This window comes from Microchirus variegatus (genome assembly GCF_963457635.1).
Source record: "Microchirus variegatus genome assembly, chromosome: 15".
Taxonomy (NCBI): domain Eukaryota; kingdom Metazoa; phylum Chordata; class Actinopteri; order Pleuronectiformes; family Soleidae; genus Microchirus; species Microchirus variegatus.
Genome location: NC_139816.1, coordinates 21,560,539 through 21,588,324, shown reverse-complemented (window position 1 = coordinate 21,588,324; position 27,786 = coordinate 21,560,539). Strand labels below are relative to the sequence as shown.

At 38.7% G+C, this 27,786-nt stretch overlaps 2 protein-coding genes across 2 annotated transcripts in view; one reads left to right on the top strand and one right to left on the bottom strand.

Annotated features, from left to right (window-relative positions):
• ophn1 (oligophrenin 1) overlaps positions 1–13,292 on the top strand; it is a 30,565-nt gene extending 17,273 nt beyond the window's left edge. Inside the window, exons 12-23 of the mRNA XM_083901886.1 lie at positions 2,649–2,682; positions 2,799–2,861; positions 3,433–3,507; positions 3,922–4,006; positions 4,734–4,792; positions 7,607–7,712; positions 8,942–9,101; positions 9,930–10,077; positions 10,805–11,092; positions 11,846–11,993; positions 12,279–12,329; positions 13,253–13,292. Of these exons, the coding sequence (XP_083758012.1) occupies positions 2,649–2,682; positions 2,799–2,861; positions 3,433–3,507; positions 3,922–4,006; positions 4,734–4,792; positions 7,607–7,712; positions 8,942–9,101; positions 9,930–10,077; positions 10,805–11,092; positions 11,846–11,993; positions 12,279–12,321 (1,209 nt within the window). The 3' untranslated portion in view covers positions 12,322–12,329; positions 13,253–13,292. The remainder of the gene's footprint in view (positions 1–2,648; positions 2,683–2,798; positions 2,862–3,432; positions 3,508–3,921; positions 4,007–4,733; positions 4,793–7,606; positions 7,713–8,941; positions 9,102–9,929; positions 10,078–10,804; positions 11,093–11,845; positions 11,994–12,278; positions 12,330–13,252) is intronic.
• A 9,832-nt stretch (positions 13,293–23,124) lies between these two features.
• ar (androgen receptor) overlaps positions 23,125–27,786 on the bottom strand; it is a 43,275-nt gene continuing 38,613 nt past the window's right edge. Inside the window, exons 6-8 of the mRNA XM_083901601.1 lie at positions 25,339–25,469; positions 25,106–25,257; positions 23,125–23,648 (exon numbers count right to left, since the gene is read on the bottom strand). Coding sequence (XP_083757727.1) covers positions 23,490–23,648; positions 25,106–25,257; positions 25,339–25,469 — 442 coding nt within the window. The 3' untranslated portion in view covers positions 23,125–23,489. The remainder of the gene's footprint in view (positions 23,649–25,105; positions 25,258–25,338; positions 25,470–27,786) is intronic.

Sequence of the window (27,786 nt, the reverse complement as noted above, 5' to 3'; positions counted from 1 at the left end):
AGAAGACACATTGTTGGCCATTATTTAAGAGGCCAAGTGTTCATACAAACATCCCCTGGCAGTTTGGAGGAAAAAAAAAAACATTCTGGATCAGCACAGAGAGTTGATTCATGACATTCTGAACAAATCTGTCACATCTCCAGACCAAGAAGAGGTTGATATGAATTAACCCATGAGCCAAAACGACAAATGTAATTCTACCTTTTCAGGTCATTTCCTTTTCCAGTAAAAGTTTTCAAACTATTTGGCATTAAGGTGTGGGACAAAGAGCAAAATGCTTGCAATAGCTTTTCCAATATATCTGCTTTCAATTCAGTGGAATAAAAAGTCATTCAATCTCAAACCCAATGAAACCTTGATATCTTTTCATCCATACATTAGGGTTTTTCTGCCCTGAAGCTGAGAACAAAAAATATGGAAAAAGTATCTGAACAGTTGAGCTGTAATGGTTGTAGTGACGGTATTTTGTTTTTAAAGCTGCTGTCAGTAATGCTGGTTTTGGTTACATTGTAGTTCACTTCCCATCCAATGCAGTGGTTTCCATTTCCCTCCACCTTCCCTTTGTCACCTCATGGACATGTTTAGTTCGGGGGTGGGGCATTTATTTACGAACAAACAGCCCAACCTCACTAGAAGAGAGAGCTGCCTCTTTGTGGAGAAAGTGTTTTATCAGTGATTGCATTTATGAAAGCAAATATTTCTACTCCAACAATGACCTAAATGTGTGCTGCATCTATTACCACTGTCATCTATTGGTCATAATAAATAAATGATGAATGATGAATGAATAAATAAACAAATTGCCATCATATCATGTCATCGGCTCAACTGATTTCTAAAGCTTGGCTCCAGCCTAAGAAAAGCCCATATTGGTTGACCTCGAGCTTGGAAGATAAACTGTTTGAGTTTAAGTCAACAATACAATATTTCTGCTGTACACAGAGCTAGGATAGAAAAGCAATACAGCAGATCCTTTTTGGCTTCTCCCTCTTTAGGGCTCGCCATAGCGGATGATTTGGCATGTTTTTTATGCAGATAGAGAACATTTTTTTAATGCTCTCATGTGGCAATGAGCCGTCACCCATAACATTAATATTGACCTAAAGATTGACTGAAATTGAATGCAAAGTTCAATCACAATATCTGTCAGGGAAAAAAAAAGTCACAGTTAGATATTTTCCCCAAATTGTTCAGCCGTTGGAAAAACATATTTAAAGTAACAATGTGAAAGAGTCGAGACTATTTCCCCACTAAACAAAGCAGAAAATATACGAATACACAGACATGACGAGTCATTTATCAGTAATAGTTGTGTTCTCACTCAAACAGTGGCCCTGCTGGTGTGTGGAGTCTACTGTCGTCTCCAGCTGCTCTGGAGTTGACACTGACCTCAGTCATTACTGATTAAATGAAAAAGAATGAATGGTTTACAGGTGACCAGGTTGTTGTGTATTTATCATTCATTTGGAAATTTTGGATGTTTTTCTGTGTAGTTTTTTTTCCATTTCAATTTTATTTAGAGTCTCATTGGCAGGTTTGTGTATACATAAAGATCTGTTCATGACAAATGCTCACACATACCATAGCACAAAACAAAAATAGTGCAGTGATTCATATACCTCATAAACAGATGCACAGTCCAAAAACATGTAGATTTGGGGATTAGGTGAATTGGTCATTATAAATTGACCGTAGGTGTGAATGTGAGAGTGAATGGTTGTTTGTCTCTATATGTGGCCCTGCGATGGACTGGCGAACTGTCCTGGGTGTACCCCACCTATCGCCCTATGTCAGCTGAAATAGGCGCAGCACCCCCTGCAACCTTCTGGTGGAGGATAAAGCGGTTGATAATGGATGGATGGATAGGGGGAGCAGAGTGGAGAGAAATGGAGAGGCTGTTCATCCTGAACCCCAGAAGAAACAGAATTTCAGATAAAGTTTTTGAAAGATTACTCCTGATGAGGTATAATCACACATTTTGGAACAGATATGGGGGTTCTCGCAACAAGTCGAGCAAGATAACTAAGTAAAGTAATGGGTTACTTTTAAGCAAAAACTAATATTTAAAAGTAACTTCGAGACCATGAGCATCACCGACAATCCTTTGGTAACCTTTATTGGCAACTCCTTGCTCTGCCTCCTCAATGACCTATGAACTGTCATGAACGATGATTGGTCAGGGTCATGCTTGTAGTGTTGCCAGTCCACTAAAGAATACACAGCAAGAATCGGTGCCACTGTGATTGATAGTTGTGATAGACAAAAACATTGTGTAGTCTGTTCCTGGCATTAGAGAGCTTCAGAACAATATTTTCTTTAATATTATCTTTCTTGTGAGACCGTGAAACAGGAAGCTCCAGTGTCATAAAATCTTCTACCAGTTTTTGCTGCAGTTTGTCCAATTTTTGCCTTTCTGTGTATAAATTATTATAATTGATATTTTGGCTCTGACCAATGAGGAATTGGCACAACAATTGGTGCAACTGTTCCCTTTAGCTGTCCTGGAAGTTTGTTTCATTGGTGCAGGGTTGTATTTTCTGTCATACCATCATCAATTTAATTACATTTTTTGGTTATTTTTCATAAATCAGGCAGTGGCAGATGTCTCCACGATTTCTTTCCTTTAACATTTTTATTTCTCATTACAGATCTATCATTCCCCAATTCACAAGCATGCTGAAAGTAAGTTGGCCGTCTGAAGATGCTGACACTGTGATGTTTGCTTACCATCTTTATGTCACAGACATCATCTTTATTCATGCTTTCATCACCTGCTCATGTCTTTCTTTATGTCCCAGTGGAGCTGAATGAAACTGGATTCAAGTTTGTGCGAAAGTGCATCAACTACATTGAATCGAAAGGTAAATGTTTTCCATCAAGAGTTTTGGAGTTCATTTATTTTACCTTCATGACCTCATGGGGGCACAGTTGAGTCATTGGCTAATCATTTTGATGCTGGCTCTGCAGGCTGCTCTCAGGGGACAAATGCCATTCACTGGAAATGTAGTCATCTGGAATAAGAGTCTTTAAACATCACATCTTTATCCCGTGCTTAATCTATGTGGTGGTCCTGTTAGGTCTGTTTTCTATAAAAAATGATTTTCTTAATATTTCATGCACGATCTCAGCTCAGCATCTGAGCCCCGTCTTAAAGGCAAATGTACCCTTATAATTTTCCAGTCATGTTATGTTTCTCCACTGGAGTGATTTATCTTTAAAGAATGGAATTAATTGCTCAACCCATGAGCGTGTAATTCGACACGATCCAAGCATGGACTATTGTTCGTTTTCAGGCTAAATGGTTAAATGAAGCGTTCATAATCAGGAAAGAACATCTGTATGTTAATTCAGACTCATGCAGGCTCCACAGCTCTGTATTTGTCCAGATTACACCCCTTTTTTCTTACCTCCCTCTGTCTCTCCTCTTTCCAGGAGTGACACAAGAAGGAGTGTACAGAACAGTTGGCAGCAACATCCAAGTCCAAAAGCTTTTAAATGCTTTCTTTGGTAAGGAAATAAGCCTGTGAACATGTGCTGCATCCGTCCATTCACTTTGTTCCTCACTTGGGTCTTCAAACCTGATTCTACAGCTAAACTGGTTCTGCAGCTTTTTAGGAAGTTTGATTTTGTTTTTGGTTTTATTGCACCTCTCTGCTTATTGTTTTGATTTTGTGGCCCATAACTTTAAAGTTGTGCTCTCTTCTCAGAACATTAGTTTTTACTGAGGATGTCGGTTTTACATTTCAATATTTTATTTAAGCCTTTATTTGGACTTTCAAATTCAGGAATCAATCTCTAAACAAACTGTTTTTTATTGTATTGTCCAGGACTTTTCTTCACTGTTTAAATGTCTTTGATAAGAGGGATTTCTCTGTGCATTTAATATGCTTTGCTTGTTTCTTCTGACTTGCTTTTTCATAGACCCCACAAACCCAGCAGACGTGGACCTCTACAGCAGCGACTCGGACATTAAAACCATTGCAAGCGCACTGAAGTTTTATTTGAGGTAACTAAACCCACTCCTCTGAGGCTAACGCCACTCAATGCCTGATTTTGGGAAGCAGTGCAGGGGGCGTAGTCTGGTAGTAAAAACTGACACTGAGGTTGCAGCTGTGTGAGGTGTTCACTGAGACAAGCCGCTCAATCGCTAGAAGTGGAGAGAGAAACATTATGATGCAACAGCTTCGGCACTTATAAAGGGTGGAGGAGTTTGGGACAAAGAGCCTCACACCGATCAGAGGGTTAAGATGGTTAAGAAAATGTGTGACAACCTATAAGAAAAACCAATGGCCAAATTTGAATGCAGTAGCTGGTGTTTAACCAGAGAGAGGCAGAAGATACACTGTGTATAACACACGTATAATTACAATACACTAAACTGAAGATTTTGCACCTTGATCAACAAATAACATTAACCTCATACACATATACACTGGTTCAAACCTGAAAAAAAATGTTGCGTTACGTACATGCATCCAGATCGATATTTTGGCTCTGACTAATGAAGAATTGGCACAACTGGACACTTGTTAATACACTACATTGTTCTAAATATGAATAATAATAATCATAATAATAAATATATCCTTTTTTTTTATACCCCAGTTGCATTTTAATGAAATAATATCATATTATAACGTATAAGTGAATGGTCATTAAATGCATCTCAGTATTTTCCTTGATAAAAAGGTGTTTCATATGTTTCTCATCTGACTCCTTTTTTTAATCCGCAGGAGTCTGTCTGAGCCTCTGATGACCTACAGTCTTCACAGGGACCTCATGTGTGCTGCAAGTAAGACATGTTTTGAAAATAATTCAGAGCTGAAATTGGTTTAGGTTGTGTCATGAATGTCTGCCTCCTCTTCAAAGGTCCAGTCTGCAGTACTTGATCATCAACAGTTATCACAGTTGAGCACATGAGAGGAAAGCATTTGAAAATTTTACATCAATTTTAAAGACCCAACAATTTCCCTTGGCTTTCACACAGATGATAATTTTACCTGGACGTATCTAAGTACATACATGTTTTATTGGTTTATGTTTTCTACCTTATTATTATTATTATTATTTGTAAAGCATTTTGGTCAAACCTGTTTGACTTGGGGTTCAAAAATCCTGAGGAGACTTGCCAATTTTAATGTCATTCTTTCATCCATCCATTCATCCATCACCACTTTATCTTCCACATTAGGGTCGCAGGGCTGCTGGTGCCAATCCCAGCTGACACAGGGCAAAAGGCAGGTTTACACCCTGGACAGGTCGCCAGTCCATCACAGGGCCAACATAGAGACGAACAATCATTCACTCACACCTATGGGCAGTTCTTGCACAGTGGCATGTAGATAAGTGTAGCTGGGACTGGATCCTTCAACCTTCTGGTTGAAAGAAGACTTTTAAAATTTTCCTACATCCATAATAACTAAATGTTATACGCCATAGACACTAAATAGAATCTTGGTATGTGGTTATACTTATAGAACAGTATAATGAGGGAAAACAATTTCTCCTTTGCTTTGTGTAAATGTTCTGATGGTCTTTGTAGACCGTAGCACTCAGGGTTATCATTCACTTCATTTAACGACAGTAAACTCTGCCTTGAAAAGATTCATTTCAAAAGAGTCACTTGCATCAGTGCTGTGCAGATGGCAGGTTCAGCAGTTCTTCAGACAGCACTACCAGCACTGTGGAGGCTGAGGAAATCTAATTCTGCTGTTTATTTCTGTCTGTCATGCTACATCGTAGTAAAACAGAAGACAATTAGTCTAAAAGCATCAGCCTCATTCTGTTTAGATGCTACAGGTGGTCTTTTTTTTAGACGACTGCTGGTTTTCAGACGACTGCTGGTTCTCAGTTTCCTCGTAAAGTCATTCATATTTCTTTTATTAGTCTCACATCATTGTTGTGAATGACCACATCCTTCTTTATCTTTAAGTGATAGTTCAGGTTAGGGCTGGGTAATATCATATATATTTTGTCTGGGCGATACATTTTCGTGTTTTTCCTTTATAAATTATTGGTTGTTTTGATGATAAATTTCAGCTAAATATATCATATAGGAGACAAACACAGTGATATTTGATTACAGAAAGTGTGCAAGAATTATTTGAACAAAAATAATGTAGGCACCCTTGTCATTTTATTGATTTCAATACATTTAGCACTAATTATTGGAACTCAAAATTGGTTTGGCAACCTCAGTGACCCTTGACCTCCATACACAGGTGAATCCAATCATGAAAAAGGGTATTTAAGGCCAATTGTAAGTGTTTCTCCTTGTTGCATCTTCTCTGAAGAGTGTCAACATGTGAGCCTCAAAACAACTCTCAAATGACCTGAAAACAATGATTCTTCAGCATCATGGTTTAGGGGAAGGATACAGAAATCTATCTCAGAGATTTAAGCTCTCACTTTCAACTGTGAGGAACATTGTGAGGAATTGGAAGATCACAGACACCGTTCTAGTTAAGGCCCGAAGTGGCAGACCAAGAAAAATCTCAGATAAGCAGAGGTGAAGGATGGTGAGAACAGTCACAGTCAACCCACAGACCAGCTCCAAAGACCTACAACATCATCTTGCTGCAGATGGTGTCACTGTGCATCGTTCAACTATTCAGCACACTTTACACAAGGAGATGCTGTATGGAAGAGTAATGCAAAAAAATACTTTTCTCTGCACCCGGAATAAGGTGCTGTGGACTGATGAAACTAAAATAGAGTTATTTGGGCAAAACAAGGGGCGTTATGCATGGTGGAAAAAGAACACAGCATTCCAAGAAAAACACTTGCTACCTACAGTAAAATTTGGTGGTGGTTCCATCATGCTGTGGGGCTGTGTGGCCAGTGCAGGGACTGAGAATCTTGTTAACGTTGGGGTCGCATGGATTCCAGGATGTCTAGGAATCAGTGATGAAGTTGAAGTTGCACCAGGGCTGGATCTTTCAACAAGACAATGACCCTAAACACTGCTCAAAATCTACTAAGGCATTCATGCAGAGGAACAAATACAACGTTCTGGAATGACCGTCTCAGTCCCCAGACCTGAATATTATTGAACATTTGTGGTGTGATTTAAAGTGGACTGTCCATGCTCGGAAACCATCAAACCTGACTGAACTGGAGATGTTTTGTAAAGAAGAATGGTCCAAAATACCTTCAGCCAGAATCCAGATTCTAATTGGAAGCTATAGGAAGCGTTTAGAGGCTGTTATTTCTGCAAAAGGAGGATGCACAAAATGTTTCTTTTGTGGTGCCTAAACTTATGCACATGTCTAATTTTGTTTCAATAATTCTTGTACACTTTCTGTAAATCATATAAACTTTATTTCACTTCTCAAATATCACCATGTTTGTCTCCTATATGATATATTTAACTGAAATTTCTTATTCAAACAACCAATGATTTATAAAGAAAAGTCTTGAACATTTACAGGGGTGCCCAAACTTTTGCATACCACTATATGAGGCCTTATATATGGATATAAAGCTGCACACGTTGTTTCTCTGGACTCAGGAAAAGTTTTCTTTTGAGACTACAACTACACGTATATTACTACACTGCAAATCTATTTGTTTAAAATGTGTATCTTTTTTGTACCTTGTGCTATAGAGTCAGATAGTCTGGACTTCCGACTTAGTGAAATTCATTCCCTCACCTACAAACTACCAGAGAAGAACCGGGAGATGCTGGAGATGCTCATCAAACACTTGGTCAAGTAAGTGCCGACGGCCTCCGTTGTCATTTACCAGAGCTGAATTAATGTGTAATTATATCCGCGAGAAACGCGCGCGGATATTATGGAATCGGTCTCGCGCGTCCGCAGATTTTAGCCGTTAACGCGATAACTGGGAAAGGCGTTTGAGATTAAATTTTCTTATTTTTTTTATGGGTCACATACCAACTGTAGATGATCCCTATTGATTTTGAGCTGTCTACCATTATTATTAATTAATTAATTAATTAATTAATTAATTAATTAATTAATTAATGATATAAAAAACATATTTTCGCCTGTGTCTTCCAAAGTATTGCAGGTATTGGCTTTAAATTTTGCATGGGCATCACATACCACCTGAGAATTATCCCTATCTTTGTAGCTTTATTATTAATTAGCAAATCAATGAATTTATTATGCTAAAAACACATTTTGGGCTTTATCTTCCAGACTGATGGAGATATTGCCTTCAAATTTTGTACAATGATTCATGTAACAACTATCTACAAGTACAATCATTATTACTTTGGCTATGATTGGTAATAGTTACATAATAAGTTAACTGGTTAACTTATTAGTGAACACAAAAAAAATAGTTAAGGCATTTTTTCTTTATTATTGAGCTCATTTGGACACATTGAGGATATCATGGGTTTATTTAGCACTTATTCATAATATTTATTACATTATAATATAAATGTATTAATTATCATATAAAAAATATTTATGCCTCCATTTCTTTATTAATGCATTGAATGGAAAGATTGAACATATTGTAGCTTTTTCATGAAATTTAATAAACATAGTGTATGCTTTTTCATGACATTTGGACACTTTGAAGATATGGCAGGTGTGGTTAGCATTTTAATATTCATAATATTTCACAAGGTATAATAGGTTAACTAGTTTTATTAAAAACTAGAGAGAAATGTATGAGTTCAGGTATTCTGTGTTCAATATGGAGTTTATATGGATACTTTGAACATGTATAAAGTGTAGTCAGCATTATATCATAATATTTAACAGTTATTTTGTTGAATTTATTCATAATTAATTAAAACAGTTAGTGGCAGGTGCGAGTGCGTATACTTTGGGTATATTGGAAAGTTGAGGATTGGACAAGTTCGCGGATATACCCCTTGCTGTCGGCCCCCGACAGCGTAGGGTAGTTGTCCATTTCTAAAGATCAGACACAGTGTATTCCAACTCAGCTTTGTATTTGTTGACAGTGTGTGCAGCCACAGTGATGAAAACCGTATGACTCCCTCAAACATGGCTGTAGTCTTCGGACCCACATTGATGAGAGCGAAGGAAGAGACTGTGGCAGCCATGTTGGATATCAAGTTCCAAAACATTGTCGTTGAGATTCTTATCGAGGACTGCCAAAAGGTAATACCTTCTAAGTTTGAAATACATACAAGAAAAACATTTGTGGCAATATTCATTTTCTGAACGCTCATGCTCATAGAAAACATGGCTGCCAGCTGGTATAAGAGGAAAAACTGCTCTTAAGCCTCATCCAATAAAATCTGTACCTGCTTATGGCAATAATATTTTTAAAGAATATTTATGCTTTCCTATCATACAATCCTTTACCAACTGGAGAGTGAAGTTTGTGTATTTGTAAACCGTTCACTTTCCTGCGCCCAGGTCCATATAGAAATAGACTTTTATATAACGGCACACAGGTGTTGATCTGTTGCCTCCATCAGTAAAATAACATCAAGTGTGTTATTTTGTGATTTCACTATGTGAAATTCTTTGTTTGGGTTTGTCCATGGAGAAAAGCTGTGCTTTTAGCTCACAAGGACACAATAACTGCCACTACTGCTATTATGTTGGTAATATCTGCTAGATAAAAAAAAATGATTGAGATGTCAGATGTCAATTTTGTGAGCCTTTTGTTAGGTGGCTTAAATGTGTTTTTCATTTGTCCCTTCTGGCAGCCATGTTGTATATGAGAATGGAACATGAGTAAAAACCAACAAATATGCAGTTTGTGCAAAGTATGGACTCTAAAACGAGCTGCTGGACCAAAGTGTAACTGCAACTTGTGTGTGTGTGTGTGTGTGTGTGTGTGTGTGTGTGTGTGTGTGTGTGTGTGTGTGTGTGTGTGTGTGTGTGTGTGTGTGTGTGTGTGTGTGTGTGTGTGTGTGTGTGTGTGTGTGTGTGTGTGTGTGTGTGTGTGTGTGTGTGCGTGTGTGTGTGTGATTACAGATCTTCAGTTATATGCCAGAGGACAGCACCGCCCCACCTGTCCCTCCTCCGCGGATCACCCCGAGAAAGCGGCAGCCCATCACAATCTCCAAACGGCCAGCTCGTGTTTTTCAAGCACTTAGTCACGACCAATTCCCGAAAACAGAGAGTAATTATTAGTCTCTCTTTGGGCCTGATTGTCATTGTTGTCCTCATCATTATCTCATCTCATCTATGCTGATCTGACCCAATTCTGTAGATTACTTTTAACATGTTTCTTCATCAGTTTTACAGCATCGATTTATGACACTTTATGCTTCACTGTTTTTCCATAAAATAACAATCCTTGCCTTTCAATTTTTTTTTAATCATCATCAATCTTATTATTTTTACTTTATGCTTGATTGTTAATAGGAAATTCCTCATGTGCTTTTTTTTTTTTTTCTTAATTTGAAGTCCAAATAAACATATATGCTCGATCTCACATTAGTCTTTCATTTAAAGGCCTCAGACTAAATCATGTAATTTTCCCTGTTTGAACCCCTCTTTAAGTGGGTGGGACTCCATCATCTCATACACTGTGGCAGAGAAATGTGCAGCACCTGCAGCTTGTCCTCCCTGTGTTGTGTGATATTTAACATTCTTAACTTACTGTTTGGTAAAATAACTGGCCATGTGGTGTGATCCATCCAAATGTGTTGAATTCTTTAACCATTAATTTCTATATCATCTTGAATATCAGGCCTGGTAGTTGTTATGTGAGCTTTACTACATTCCCTTCACATTGATAGACATATTTGACCTATTGTTTGTACTAATTTTCAGCTCCTGCTTTTTGAGTCCACTCCTTGTGGTCACCGCCTTGCATCAATTGTTGTGTGGTTTCTTTGGAACAGATGGCCAGAATGAAGGCTCAGTCGCGGACGTCACCGCGAACCCGGTTCCCTTGCAGCGGACAAAACCTCTAAGCTTTGCTCCAATGGTTCCAAAAGAACCCCCACCGAGACTACCAGTGATGCCCAGACCCAGACATTTGGACTCTGACGCTGGGAAGATTGAAGATGCCAGACAAAGGCCAGATTCCTCTTCAGCTGCAAATGGGGAATCTGGAGTGTATGTGAGCCGAGTCCCGTCATTCCAGAGTAGAAGACCACCTCCAAAGACCACATCTGCCCACAGAGAAGGTATGAGGAGTCCTCTCTGTGTATGCTGTAGGGCTGGGAAATATGTTTTTTATCATTTGATATCGATATGTATCACGATATACAGCAAATCAAATTAATATTTCTGTAAGGTCAGCCAACATGGCTTATAAATAGGTGAGAGAATACATTTAAATAGCGAATAACACAGTATTTCAAGGTCTTTGGAACAATTGAAGATCTTCCTTGATGAAAGTGTACATTAATGAATGTCTACAGATAGAACCCTCATCTTAACACTGGCACGGCAGAGTTGACAATACTTATAAACAATGACATTGACCATTCTGCTATAACACAAATAACTAGGTTTAAGATTAAATTATTACACGGTGTTATTAAGTGACTTTTTAAAAATATAATTTTGGCTTGTCCATGTATTTTTTTTTTAAAATCAGTATATATAATGTTTAATTTTAGTGTATTGAGTGCATTTTCACAAATACAAGCAATATGACAATTATCAATGCAACAGATTTTAAAACCAGGAGAAGTCGTCACAGATACTAGGTCACGATTAGACGACATCCAAAATCAAAGACCATAATATGGTCTTATGCCATAATATAGAAATATTGCCAGGCACACCTGTACTCCACTATACCGTGTATTTATATAGTGAATATAATAGATGCATTGTGATGCAGAATGACTCAAATTGCAACTTTAATCTCCACATAACCACATGTTAAATTTAATGAATTACTTCTATTTGTGTATTTATCTTTTTCTTAGGAGATTCTGATGGTCTGACCAGAACAAGGTCTGCAGAGAAACCTGCCATTTGTCGACCCCCGGTCAGGCCTCCTGAGCCCCCGTCCAGACTTCCCCCTCCACAAAAGCCTCAGAGTGCAGCCAGCAGTGAGGCCACACCCACTTCTTAGTAAGAGCTCATCTGAGACACAAAAGCATGCAGACACTTGTTGTTAGATACTTTGGAAATGCAGGCAGTTTTTAAATGGTTCTGGAGTTTTAATGGAAATCATTCATTATAATGTTTTACATTTACATTATGGGTGTTACGTTGTATCGTAAAAGTGTCAGAAAAGTGCAGTCAGCAATATACACCAAGCTGACTGTTGCATCAAAAACTATTTAAAAAAAGAAGGTGAATCATGTGTTTATCTGTAAAATGAACATTTCACTTGTTTTCTTTTTTTCCCTGCAGTGTTGCATCGAAAGCAAAATTTTTTGAAAATGCCTCCCGGTAAGAAGGAAGGTATGTCTTAGTTATTTTCTTTGTAGCTGTGCATTGGGTGTGTGTCTGTGTGTATAATTTAACAATGAATATACTTAAAAAAACTACTGAAGATTAAAAAAAAAAAAAATCCAATAGCAGTTATGAGATATTTTTTATTTGTAATATATTTATTTAAGCTTCACTCCTATATTTACTTGCATATTAAAAAACTAGGAAGGAAGCTGCGGTTTGTGCTGCCCAGACAGTTGAGGAGGCCTGTAAATCAGACCGTGTCAGAGTGAGAAGCTTTGTGGGAGTCTTATCAAAGAAAGTTTTATCTTTTTTATTATTCCAGTCTCTATAATGTGTCCAAATGGAGACGGGTGTGACCTGCTGGGGTAAAGCTCATGTTTGGCCTTCAGAAAAGAAGAAGTACAGATTGTAACTTTAGTGATTGTTCCTCCAAAGCTTTTTTTCTCAGCTGTTTAAAGGACTGTGTTAGCAACACGGTCTCTTAATCACTGTGCATTACATTTATCATGGACAAACACGCATAATGACTTGTTTTAAATATTATTTGCAATAACAGATAACAGGTGGTGCATCAAAAAGAAAGATAAATAACTATACAGTACAGTAGGAGCCCTGGTCTCTAGAGAACAAATAGCAGTGATAGAAAGTGGGAGTCGTATTAGTGAAGTGACCAAATTGGCACAGGTACAAAATATTTAAATTTGTATAACAATAATAATAATAATAATAATAATAATAATAAAACAGTATATGTCAGACACAACGTAAGGCAGATAATTTGTTAGATTGCTTATCTCTTATTTCTATCTTGTTGTTTTCTTTTATGAGTTTAAGTTTGTGAGCCAAAGACAAATGTCCACCCTGGTGAACAGTAAAGTTGTATTCTAAAAGGTTTAGTAGTTGATTTGTTTGTCTCTCTTTTATTTCAGTTCACCGGCTTCTCCATCAACGAATGTAAAAAAAGAAAAAGAGGTGAGAGTTCAAATTTATTCAGTATGATGCTCTTCAGAATTTCACAGTTATACTTGTTGTAATAAACCAAAACATTAATGTGTGTTTTGTATTTGTAACAAAAAACATCTACAGATTGTGTTTAATTTCTTCAGAACTGAAGTTGAGGAGCTGATGAACAACCACATCATGTGACCTGCATGTATGTGTGTGTGTGATCTGAGGGAGTCACCACCAATGAACTCTTATCGGTCTTAACTGAAGAAAATGAGCCTCAACAGAAGTAAATAAGGATAACAGCTATGTTTTAAACAACATGAAATCAAACTGAAATGTAAATGAGCTTGTTCTGTAAGTATTGTTTCTCTTCCCCATCACTCACACTCCAATATTCAGTCATTTTACAGTGTTAAACAGAAACTAACTGTTGTGACTGGTTATGTCTTGTGTCTTAAAACTTGTCAGTCGTGTAACCAAAGTGTCCCCAAAAAGATGAATTCATTCAAATTGACTCGTAAAATGAATCACTTCTTGAATGGACTCATAATGACCAGTTTGGTTATTATTATTCATTTTAAAATGTGACATATTTGGTCTAAATATTAATTTATAGATTTTATAAAATCATTGAGACCGAATCAATTTTATTTTTTTAAATGAATTTTATGAATGTGCTTAAAGATGAGCAACTGCTAAATGCTCTGTTACAGTATTAAAAAAAGAAAAAAAAAACACATGAGTTGGATTTCTAATTCATGTTACGCCATTTGTCAAAATAAACACATTATTTATTGTTTGATATCAATCATCACAGTGATATCTCAAACGGTTCACTTTTCAAATAATAAAAACAAATATTTGCTATATGAAGTGTGCAGGTTTGTATCACAGTGTATAATTTACACTGAATACAAAGTTAGTGTGACTTAAACATTGTTGACATTCCCTGACCTCTGACCTGACGAGTCACTTTGTACTTGTTTACTTGTCTTTTTGTAAAGTTGCAGAGGGAAAATAACCTTTAATCGTTTTGCTCCTCAAATGGATTATTGTGATTAAAAAGTGGATCAAAAAACGATTGCTACAATATGACAAAAACACTCCAGCGATTTGTTTTGTTGAATTTTATTATATAGTTCTTAAATTTATGTTTGGTTTAAAGGTGTTTTTTTTTTTGTAAATTAATTTGAAGAGCCAAACCTGAACTCTCCGGTTGCTGTTTGGTTTCCAAAAAGTTAAATAAATAAATGCAGCCTGATGTGAAACTGACTGTTAAACTGTGTGTGTGTGTGTGTGTCTGTGTGTGTGTGTGTGTGTCTGTGTGTGTGTGTGTGTGTGTGTGTGTGTGTGTGTGTGTGTGTGTGTGTGTGTGTGTGTGTGTGTGTGTGTGTGTGTGTCTGTGTGTGTGTGTCTGTGTGTGTGTGTGGCGTGCGTTGTTGTTCCTCTCTCCTCACTTCTGACTCGTGTTTCACATTTTGGACTAAATAGAATAGTCCTTTATTGTCACTGTAACCTGTACAACGAAATTAAAACGTGCCAGACAGTTAGTGCATCAATAAACACAACAGTCAACACATCCTTCCCGTACTACAGGAAAACACACCCATACCACACATGACAGACACTCGACAGTGTGACACTGATCTCTGCCAGCCAAGTGTCATTTCACTTGTCAGTGAAGGTGTAAAGATGCTGACATCTGCTGCGTAGTTTATCTATTTGTGCTCGGTGAGGTCTCAAGGCATTACATTTTATAATTTGTGCGAGAGAAAAATGTATTCAAATATTTCGTCCATATTAAAATATCTAAAACTGGCCTTGTGTTACACCAGGGCTGTCCAAGTAATTGTTTGTTTTTTTTAAAAAGGGCCAGATTTGATAATGTGAAGATTTTCGGGGGCCACTGGTCACTTCAGACCTTTTTTAACAGTAAATCTTACATACAAATGCACTGTTTAAATAAAATTTCATTGTGAAAATGATAATTTTTAAATGTCAATGTAACCACATCTCAACCAAGCAAGAGTGAAAAAAGTAAAGAAAAAACTCAATTTGATTAAGATTATCCTGAACATTTCCAACAATGATTTAAACTTCAAGCACACAGATGTTCCTCCAAATGTGGCAAGAAGTGAGTGATTATAACTAAACATTAGTGGAACTTGCAATGGATATTGTTCTTGTTTAACAAGAAGTCCTGGCATCTCGTGAAAAGTAAACAAAGTTTTTGCCAAGTAACTAACCTTGTAACTTTTTAACTTGGGTGAACGGCACCAAAACGTGAATCTGCTCACATCAAAGTAGATGTTAAAGTCAAAGCTGTGCATTGACTTTGTATGTAAACTCACCATGTCGCCTGTGTGACTGGAGCGTATGGAGTAAAGAATGAAAACACTTTTAGGCGTGTTAGGCTTGATGATGCACAGGATAGCCATAGTTAGCATAACTCCGCCTCAAGCACTGTAACGATATAAAGGTATTTTTTTAGTAGTTTATATATGTTAACAAGTGGTGTGATAGCAGAGCATTAACTTTAATATTCTGTACAAACACTAACAAGCAGCAGTAGACCAGTATGAGAAGAGCCGTCCCAAGGCAAAAACCAAACCAAACTTGTTTCAGTAAATTTAGTGCTTTACTTTGAATATGAAAGTGCAAAGTGTACTATGCCAATTTTGGGATTTTACTGCTCACTAAAAAAATGCAGTTTATAGTGTTATATTAATAATAGTATCAATAATAGTCAAGCACTGGATACTCCGAGGTGGCCAAAGCGATTAAAGCAGACCTAGACCGGAAGTTCCAATTAACGCTGTTTTTTAGTGTGTATCTGCGTCATTACCTTGTTTACGAAGCCCTGAAGTTTAAAAAAAAAAACAGTTCGGCCATTGCTGAGAACGCTGTGTTTTATTGTAATCTCGGACTCAGCGAGATCTCTGAAAAAACCTGGTCCGGTTACGTAAACAGCGGTTCTCCTGAACAGCAGATCGTCCTGCTCCGGGCACTAGTCCGGGCACATCCGGTTGCGTACATTGAACCGCAGAAGAAGAATAACGTCAGTTGTGGAGGTGTTTCACGAGCGACAGTGTCTTCTGACTCTGGGTCTGACTCCGGGTCAAAGGTCGTCAAAGGGACTGCGGCGGGAAGTCGTGAAGAAGCTATTTTTAAACATTGTTAAAACAATGTTTTGATAATGAGGAGCAGTGCATCCACCGTTCCAGAGGGGGGAGCTGCGCTTCTGAGAGCTGGTGTGCTGTACATGTCACTTCCGAGTATTGGCCAATCACAAGGCAGTTGGGAAGACTCTACGCTGGCTGGCCAATCACAACACACTCTGTCTTCTGGGGGTGAGATTTATGTCTGAAATATCGCGGCTCAGCACAGCGTCAGAAAAGACAGATTTCTATCGGCTCGTTTACAGCAACTAGGAGGTTTTTGACCATAAAAACAAGTTAATGTATGTAAGTAGAAACTAACATATATGTGCAACAGGACCACTCTATGTGAGCTTTAAGAGCCATTTTGAGAAGAGCATGTAGCACATGACAGTATGTGACATCCAGCCCATATAGCGTCTACTTCTTTGTATTATTGCCATGTACCATTGCCATTTAATTCTGTTTTTTTTTGTTTTTGATTTATCAAAACTGTGGTTCAGATACACTTACACATCAGCTGTTCAATGTTGGTCCAGCCACCTGCACACCTCCAGTCACGTGGTCCAGTCCACTTGGTTAGCCCGGGCGCCGGCTATGCTCTGTTGACCGCATGACTGCATCACTCACAACTGTTGAACACAATTTTAATGGATATTTCAGCTTGGACCACCTTTATTAAAAACTAATTCTCAAAAAAAATAAATGCACACCTTCCTATAAGCAGGGATTAAAATGTGCTCCCTGTATCATGTTTCAAAAGGAAAGCCATACAATTTATGAAGCAGAAATGTATCTCCACCTAAAACAATGGTTATGAAAGTGAGAACCTAGAAGCTTCTCAGGATTATACACTGTGTGTTCCTGTGTTTTCAGTCGGACATTATGTTTAGTTTTACCCTCCACTCCTCCCACCACATCCCACCCTCCAGTGTCAGCCTGAGCCGCTCCTCCTCATCTCTGCAGTTTTCACTTACAGCTACTGTACCTCAGCAGAAGTGGACGTCTGGCCTGTCAATTTGATGCTAATTCATAATTAAAGAAATATCAGGCTAAGTGCGTGACTCTTGACAAACAGAAGTACACACACACACACACACACACACACACACACACACACAGAATGAAAGAACGTGTGTTCTCACTGAAGCGAGCACACACTTTACTGGATGTCCAAACCTGCATTCATGCTAATGTATTCAACTGGCTTGGTAATCTAAGTGACATTTGGGTAACTATTCTGCACTTCCATTAACAGTACATACTTAAGGTTTTTTATTTATTTTAGCTTATTGACAATGGCGCAGCATAACATATTACATATTATCCGTTACCCTGCGTCAGAAAGAGATGTTTGAATCTAAGCTGTAACTTCCATTATCTGTCTGTAAATATTTATACAGTGCTTTTTTAGTCTTGCAGACTACCAGAACTGGGAATCGAACCCAAAACTACCGAGTTGAAAGACGACTCACTCTACCACTGAGCTGCCGTCACTGTCCGTCCGTCCGTCTGTATAATGTGCACAGTTTCTTTTAATGATAACCAAACTTGTCTTCAATGTGTAGAGTCAGAAGTTTTTTAATTGCTTTCAAAAGATTATGCAGTTTTACACCTTTTGAAAAAAATGCACATATTGAAAAACAAACACAAAAAGTACAAATCACACGGGATGACTTCAAAAGTGTCCAGACAGCAAAACAGACAAGGGACAGATTAATATATACACTAACTGTTTTCATGTACAAATAACAAGCTTAATATAATGCCGTATACACTGTGCACATATCAGCTATTGTCCACTGACGTCATACACCAAACACAAAAGCCTACTGCGATGACGTCCGACCAGTATTCAAAATGTACAGGAGCATCTACAGTGACGTGGCTCATCCACTGGAAAAACTCCCACTGTGTCAAATATAATGACGCTACAACTGCTCCAACAAAACAGAGCTACCACGTTATCAAGAACTAGCATTAATTTAAAGGGTAAAAAAAAACAAAACAGATTTGAACTGTTCACAACAGTCTCTAGATGTAGTGCATTCAAAAAACTGTTAGAAAGCTCCAAAAATGTACAGTTTATTTCTGTATTTTAGAATGTGATTTGAACTGAATCATTTTGGAATGATTTAATAGATTAATACAACAAATCAAATGACTGTTTTCTTGTATAGACATGGCTCCTGGTGTCTGTTTTGTACCTGACGACTGCTGCTCAAATAACAGAAGACACATTTCAAATTTCAGAGCTAAAATTAGCTGCTGTGTTGGGGCCAAGTCTCATGGATCAACTGTTTGTCCACAGCTATTGGATTCCCTTTTCTCCCCTCTTTGCTTTTTACACAATAAAGACAAGAAAAAGACATAAAGACATTAAAGGGATAATTCACTTTTTTTTTTTTTTAAGTAGGGGTGAATGGGGATCAAATGCAGGATCCGTGTGTTACATACAGTAATCAGTGATCAGGAGAACAGGAACCACATTTACACTTTGCTTTGACGTGATGTGAACAGGGAGAAACTTTTAGCCCCGTAATGCCTGTTACACATAGTACGACTGGTGCGGTCCCACATGAAAGATGACAATCATGGGGATTTCTTTGGTAATGGTTTCTGAGTCAGACATTTACAGAGTGAGTGCTGCTATGAACTACACGAATGACGAGTATAACATGCAATTTCATGAGGCAAAACATAGAAGAAGGACATCAATTAAGACTGAAATCCAAACCTGCTTGAACAATGAGTCCTCTAGTGTGACCATGACACTGTTTCTTTGTAATTTTCTACACTAACTTGAATCATATCCTATGATTCACTAGATGCTAGATTGTAATGATCTTAAACGATCGCTAAGATACCACCGTCATAAGGAGGCTTTAGAGACCTAAAAATAATCAAAGAATTAAGAACAATTTCATTATTTATAGCAACTGTGGTCAGTGGATTATTTGCGTTTACTTGTGTTCCGCACACTCGTAAACATCATCCATGACTGACCGCTCACCTGGGGCTCATGCAAGAGACACAGCCAACAACCATGCAGTCAAGAGCTTGAATCAAGTGACACACAGTTTTTACACATTACCCGGTCGACCAAGCCTGAGTGAACCCAGCTGAGTCTGCCAGCGATCTGATTTCACTCTGCACACTCACGTCTGGCACAGATGCCATTTTGGCCAACTACAGATAAAGGGGGAAAAGGGAACCGATCACAAACCCCTGGTTTTGTACATAAAAAAATGCTGTCTTTTGATTTGCTTCTTGCTGCCTTTTTAGTGACTTGCTCCACGGAACATTAGACACCATCACTCCTAGAAAACTCAGTTTTGTTGTGTAGCATATGTCATCCAGATCATTACTCTGATTGGTTGTAGGTCTATCCAATTGCATACTGAGGCATTTTGATCTACGTCCATTCGTCACACTTCTTGAAAGTGGAAGGTGTCTACACCCTTTCCAGACTCAAGCCCAATTTATACTCCTGCGTAAAGTGCTCTACGTAGGTTACGGGGAGCCTGTCGAAGAGCCTCTGCGTCGTCTCCGACTGCACGAAATATTTTCTTCCGTCACTCCGTCAAGGGACAACGGAGACGGCAAGAGTTGCGATTGGTCCTCAGGACAGTCTAAGCTAACACTGCTCTGTGCCGGCTCACAGTGCGCACCGAGCTTCCACAGAGGCGGAGCTGATCCCCGCCGACAATGTCGCTGCTAAACTATAAATACGTCATATCTTAACACACACAGCACATGTTTAGACTCTAAATGGCCAATTTCTCACCTCAAATTATCTTAAAACTGCTTTCTGTGACACAGAAAAGTGAGAAACGGCCACTGTTTCAACAACAACAGTCTTTCTCTCTCTTTATCGCTCGGACGCCATTGCTCACTGTAGCCTGAAGCACAACAACCTTGCGCAGCGACCCCTACTGATCGGGCGGGAAATTGCAGCGCGTGTCCGTCTCCACGACGCAGAAGTATGAAGGCTCGAGTCGTCTCCGTGGTTACGCAGTCAGATAACGCATACGCAGTCGGAGAAGGATAATGTGGCCTTAAATCTCAATCTCAAGTGAGATCCTCGGTCAAGCTGGGATCAAAACCTGCTGACCACCTTGATGTGAGGCAACTATGCTAGCCACTCCACCCCTCAAAATATTCCTACAAACACAAGTGAGACAGTGCACAAGCTGTTATGATGCAGCAGAACAGCTGTTATACTTTCAAACATAATCGTTTTAAGAGAATTTGGATATTTTTTCAGTTGGAAGTTTGCGCCAAATCACAACATTCATTATCTCAAGGCACTGTACATAGAAAGGCAGAAACCTGTAAGATGTTACAAAGAGAAGAGAATCCCAACAATTCACACAATGAGCAAACACTAGGCATCAGTTAAGTGAAAAAAACTCCCTTTTAGAGGGAGAGAAAGGGAAAGATGGATGTGATGTAAGGTTTGAATAGAGAGACCTGGAGCAGATGTTCCATTTCTAGTTCTGTATGTTACACAGTGACTCATGACATAAATCCCTCATTCACCCCAACGTCAAAAACAACCTTCATTTGATCAAAATCTGTAGTTAAGTTCATCAAATAATCTGTTTCATAAAACTCATCAGTATACAAAACAACTGTTGTCATGCCTCCTGATAGATGTGGACACTATCAGTTAGTAGAGAATAAAACCAGTCACTAGAGGAAAAAAGTGATGTCTGATGTTTGTTTCTGTAAAGCTAAAGGCTACACGTACAGCTATACACATGATGCATGCAACTACTTGCTTGGAAAAGACACGTTTCTTATATATATATATAAAAAGTGTTGCATTTACAGAGTTCTAAAACACTGTTGAAAATGCCTGAACAATGCAGGACGAGCCAGAGGAGTTGATCTGAAGCACAGTTTGTGTTGAATTGTAATCAACACGGACCATCTGCTTAATTCTATTTCTTCTACTAACTCATTTCCAGCTAATCTCCCCTCTTGTATTGTGTATTATAATGTATGTACAGAATTGTTTAACCAGCCTGGTTTATGCAAAATATGACAATTACAGAAGAGTATTAGGGCAATAATGTGAATACAAAACAAGTAATGAGTTGTTTGTTTTTTCTCACAGTTAAAAAGTCAGACTTGAAAAAAAAAATACTGATTCTGAGATTGAAGTCAGAATTCTAAGAAAAAAAAATAAAGGTGAGTTTTAAGTCAGAATTCTGAGATTTAAGTCGGAATTATGACTTTTGCCTTAAAATTCTCTTTTCACTTCACCCAACGGAGTGGAGGTGAAGTATTGTTTTTAATGGCTCTGTGTGTCTGTCTGTTTGTTTCTTTGTGCTTCCACACTTGCACTTCCTAATATGACCAACAGAGGCCGCCAGAGGCTTGGTGCGTGAATGGGGTGAAGTCTGCCATCGCTGATTGCCTTGTTGGTTTTACGTTATTTGTTCCCATTTCACCCTAATCCTCTTCAGTAGATAATTGCATTCACTTGATTAATACTTTTCATCAGTTTCACTAAAGTTTCACTGTGTTCAGTTAACTTCAAAGCATTCCACTGTTTTTATTTTTAGTTTTATCAGCAAATCTCTCATTGGAACTAAAACTGAAATTGAGTGTCATTTTTTCATCAGGTTTTAACGACTCACACTCTCTGTGCCAAGAACCAGCTTGTGATATGGAACCATGGCTGTAAAAAAACAGATTTGAAAATCAAATCTATAGCTTAAGTAGCTTAAATCTACAAACATGTTTACCAAATTTTGTCTCCCTGCTCCACAGCTTTCTCCAACTGGAAATTAAAGTTTTAAAACCAGTCACTCCGGACACCAAACTCCATAGAAAAGAAACAAGATTTTATATCACGTCACACAGGAGTTGGCAACTCGGCAGCAACTCCTGTGTCACAGGAAGCTGAAAATGCTGATTTTTCTCCATGACTGGTGCTGGATTTTAAGTGACCTTAATAAACTTCGATTTCCAGCTGAAAAGACGTGTCTAAGTGCAAGATAAATTGGCAAACATTTTCCTTGTGTCCCCACTGGGGGCCACATTTTCAAAGAGAGCAAGCGTCTGTGTCTCAGTGCAGGGGCCACATGGAGCACAGTCAGCACTGATTAAGTCTAACAGTTCTGCAGCAGCATTATGTTTATTCTGCTGGTTTTTTGTTGGTGTTTTTTTTTATAATACAAAATTTCAGTATATGAAAATGTACATGCAGCATTCATAATATTTTTGGTAGCCATATCATTAGTATCAGGAACTGATCCATGTAACTCAGTCATGTGTTGCTTGAAATGTATTATGTTTCTCTTTTAAATCTTTTAATCATTTTGCTTTACTACTACATATTTATGCCAGTGCTAATTAGGTAAGTAATAATTTGTTGCCAATGATCAGAAAATGGTTACTTTACATAACACCAACAAACATGAAAGGACATCTGTATTTTATTGGCTCAGTCAAACCAGAGCAACTTATTAAATTAAGACATGTGAACATGATTAAGAACAAGCACATCCACTGTTTTTGAGTTGAACAGAATAGCGTCACTTATATTATAGCTGCTATTTAGCTCAGTACACTGTGCTGTAGTAACTGAACATGAAAGATAACAGTCACATAATGTATTCCATCAGGAGCTTTCCGTTCACTGATGTGATCCTTTTCTCCTGTGCAATCTCTTGCTTGCTCGTTTTTTGTGTTATATTTATGTGTACCTCATCAAGTATTTGAATAATGAAGGTCACATGCAATACTGTGTGTGTTTTACCTCTGCTGCCTCCAGGGTTTTTAGTCGACTCGGTGCATATGTTAAGTAGCAGAAATACAGAAGAGCTGTCAACATGTCGCGCCTCTCTTCAGATAAAAGCTTTATCAATTCTGAGCAAACAATCTCAATTAGGGCTAAAAGGAAAATAACTTTGAACAATAAAAGTAATGATTATGGGACAGGGCTAAGAGCTATTAGACCAGAAATTAGGGGAACAGTGCAAAGTTGTCATTTAAGTTTATGGAGGCAACAAAGCTGAGTCATTTATTAAAAATAAAACAAAAAGCTCTACTGGTGAAACAAGATTGGTTTAGCCAGACCTGCCAGGATCTTTGGTACATGTACAGAGATTATTTCTCCAATCATCTCTGGAAAGCTGACCTTGGTGTGTAGTGACTGAGCCTGGACGAAAAGGTCAAATGTAAACTGATGCAGCTTCTTCACCGTCTGAAACAGAAGAATTTATACAAAAAGATGAATGAAATACTGGCAGCCAGAGTTTCATTGATTTCCTTACAATGGCATGGTCTACAAATGTAAGGGTTTTTAAAGGTCCTGAATCATGTTTAAGTGATAGTTGAGGTTGTCACGTTACAGAATATTAAATTTGACTTTACTGATGGAGGCAGCAGTGGATCAACAACACATGTGTGCTTTTGTTTCTCATTGGAAAAGGCTGTATATTAAGATAACTAAAGATAACGCTACCTAAACTGTTAACAAAGTCTAACTAAACCCCCTCTTCTGATGCTAACTCAATGTCTGATTTTGAAAAATGCCAAGAAATGGACCGAGGGCTGAGTGAAAGAGGAGGGGGACAGGGAGCAGTGAGGGGGTGTGGTCTGGTAGTGAAATCTGACAGTGAGTTACAGCTGTGTGACGTTTATAAAAGGGTGTGGGAGTCTGGTACGAGCCTCACAGTGATTGGACAAGAGGGTGATGAACGCATGTACCAGTGAAGCAAGAGTAGGCCAATAAAGCCAATGTCAACATTTTAATGCAGTAGCTGGTGTTTGACCAGTGACAGGGTTAGTGATAGAGTTATCACAACATTATAATTCAATACATTGCCCTAAACTGTGACGATTTGCACCTGGATCTACAAATAACATTAACTAGATACACATATACATTGGTTTACACCTTAATACAGCGGTTTAGAGGTTTAGTTACACATAGAAGTTTTTGAAATTATGCTAGCAGTGTCTTAAGTTAGTAGCTACACATTAAACCAAGTTAACCCAGCTGCTTTTCAACTGGAAATGTGTGGGTTAATTCCCAGTTTAGCCCTTTCATGCATGAATTATGATAAGCACAGTTAGGATTTTTTTCTATTATAGAAGGATTGGCAGGATATTCCTGAGCTACTTGGCTTTTCTCTCCCTCCATCGGCCATCTTTGGTTTAGACAATTTTTTGTTGCACTTGCACTACCTGGCCAGTGGGTGGCAGTGCATGGGGGAAGCACTGCCAGGTTTTGTTTTGACTTTAAAATAATGGGAGCACGTTTTAGTTAAAGAGTATAATAGAAGAAACCTTTGAGGTGATTTATGTCAGTGTCTGTGTTTGAGAATGAAGTCATGATAATACAAGAAAAAACAAAAACAACCACACAGGCATGCTGTGTACCTCCATCCTTGTGATGTGACGGCTAATTTCGACTATGCCACATTTGACTGCACTTCCATACAGCTTCCATTTATCATAAGAATCAACATGCCAATAAACAAGTGAAATATGCATGCAATATTTAATTACATGCATCACCAAAAAATGATTGAGAAAGATTAGGATAATTACAACTGTTTTGATTGAATTTGCAGCCACATTTTGTGGCATGACAAGAAGAACACGTGTAGATGTGACAACAATGACGGTGAAATGATAAGAAGCCGTGTATCTCACAATCTGGAGAGAGTCCAGGAGTCGGGTGAGTTGGTAGAACCTCTGAGAACAATTGGTCGCCATTCGATAGTTGACAAGCCGATCCAGCTCATTGATGTAGGTGAGACGCAGCTCGTCAAAGTACTTCTGACTCTTCAGACCCTCAACGGGGACTGGGGAAAACAGAGATAGAGACAACTTTTCACTTGTGTTTGATGGGTGACTTAGTTTCCATGCTCAGCTCAGTGACTTACTGATGCTGAAGAGGAGCAGGGCCTTCATGCAGAGAAACTCCTCCTGAGTGATCTGCAGCAGCACAAACTCCTGCGACAGATGCCTCATCCGTATGCAGTGCTCGTACATGGTGGAGATGTGCATCCGGTGTCTGCAGATGTAAAAAGGTCAAGGTTTGGGATGTGAATAAATGAAAATGTTCAAAGGATAAATTACTCTCTACATTAGTCCGTAATGGATGACTACAGAGGAGGAGAGAATGTCAGAGGTTAGATGTATTTTACTTTCCGACTGTAATAGTGACAGTGAATTATCTTTCTAACAATACAGATTTCTCGAGCAGGATGTTAAAAATCCATCACAGAAGGTGATTGGATATTTCACAGTCATCGTGAAATCATTCTACCTTGAATTATGGATCTAGGAAAATACGGTTTGTAAGAAATCGGGAGATATGGGTTCAATAAAGTATATTCCAGAAGTCTGAGATATCACTAATCTACCACAGAAATGTAAAGATAAAGAGATGGAGCAGAATGGAAGTGTATTCTGAGTTTCTGGTATGTTTGAATAACTGCTGATTATAATCCTTTACCAGTTAATTTATTAATGTTTTGCCAAATCTTCTTGCCATTGCCTTTTGACTCAATAACCGACATATAGAAATTTGCCTTGTATTTGGACATTGTTTTGATTACTTTATTTCTTGCTGAATTGGCAACAAGTACAGTTTTTGAGATTAGCTGATCAGCTGACCGAGGTGCAATGTTGTTCTGGTCAAACGTCTCCAGAGTACTCTAGTTCTGCATTGTTTGTGTGTGTGTGTTATTTTTGTAATGTATTGTTTTTGTCTGACCTGCCAGCGACAGCAGATGTAAAGTAGCCTTTTGGTACAGCAGCAGGAGAATCGCTGAAATGTTCAGGTGAGGAGGCGGAGCCTGGCTTTAGCAGATGCATCACTATCGGTAATACCGAGTTTCTCCTGCTGCGTTCCCATGTGAACCCACTTGCATAATATCCAGAGATTTGACTTAGTGTTGTGTCGGTCATGAATGATTAGTTTGAAAGAACGAATCCTGAGCGAACGAATTTGAGTGAACCAACTGACTGGGATCACTTCATGAACTGATTCGTTCCTTTCTTAGTTCAGTTGAGCTCAGCAGCGAGCGTGGCGGCCGGGAGTGGAACTGCCGCTTTCTGTGAATCACTCGTGAAGTCGTGCGTGGACGCCGTCACTCACATGTGAATCTTCGGCAAACGACGCCAGCCAACGTGCGCCGAGCGGAGTGACTAGTAAGAAGAACTGTGTCTGCCGTGCTGCTGTGATTCGTTCGCGCTGTCAGTCACTGACTCAGTCATGATTTCGCGAACCAACTGAAACATAGAGAGCTGGTGAACTGTGGCTGTGGACGTGAATCTCGTTCTCACCGCGAACGAACTGACACACAGAGAACTGGAGAACTGTGGCTGAGGAACGAACTGACACACAGAGAACTGGAGAACTGTGGCTGAGGACATGAATCTCGTCCACGCTGTCACTCACTCTGACCCACGGCGTGACCGTACTGCACTCAGGGAGGACGTGAGTCACGTAGCAGGGTACTGGGCTCCTGCTAAGCACTGAACGATTCAGTGAACGAATCTTTTGAACAAATCATTTTAATGAACGGATTCTAGTGATTCAGTACACTCAAAGGACCTGCCGATCCCATCACTACTTTGACAACGGAGCATCAGGACTGTCGCATTCTCTCATTAAAGTGTAATATTAATTATTATTAATAAATCACTTTGTCTGTTATACTGTCTGTGTTACCACTTGCAGGTTTATCATATTATTATGATAAAAGTATGACCAATTAAAACATTCAGACTGAATAAAATAATTCGCCAAACTACCTGTCTGTCTTCTGCTTTGCACCTCGACCCTGTCTCTCTCGCGCTGATCGCTGTTACAGCTTTGCGAGTCGCGTGCATCTCTGACAGAGCAGTTTTGCCAACACGGCGACTTTGTCGCTACATCTGCCGACTTTTTGTGGTGTTTGGAGACTCTGATGTGCAGCTACTGTGCTCAACAAGCAGCGTGTGTTGCCAGGATCACCTCCCAAAGCACAGCTAACTCCACAGTCCCAGCCTACAGTCAGAGTAGAGCGGACAACCTTCGCACTCTGTGTCCAGGCTGCTAACAAATCACTGCCGTTCCGCCCTGGAGGGTGGGACTTTGAGGGAGGCAGAGGTGTTCATTTTGTGTTCAAAATGTTCATGTTCAAATGTTTACCAAGTGCTGTTAGACATGCAAGAAAGGTAAGTATAGCTTTAATTTCCATACTTGCACTCTTAAATAGGTTTTACATAGATCAGAAAGAAAATGGCCTTCCAGTGACCTAGATTAATTTTATACAGCCTGGAAATATGGTTTTGTAGCATACAAAAAACCCATACATTCTTCTTCTTTAATTGAAGAAAAT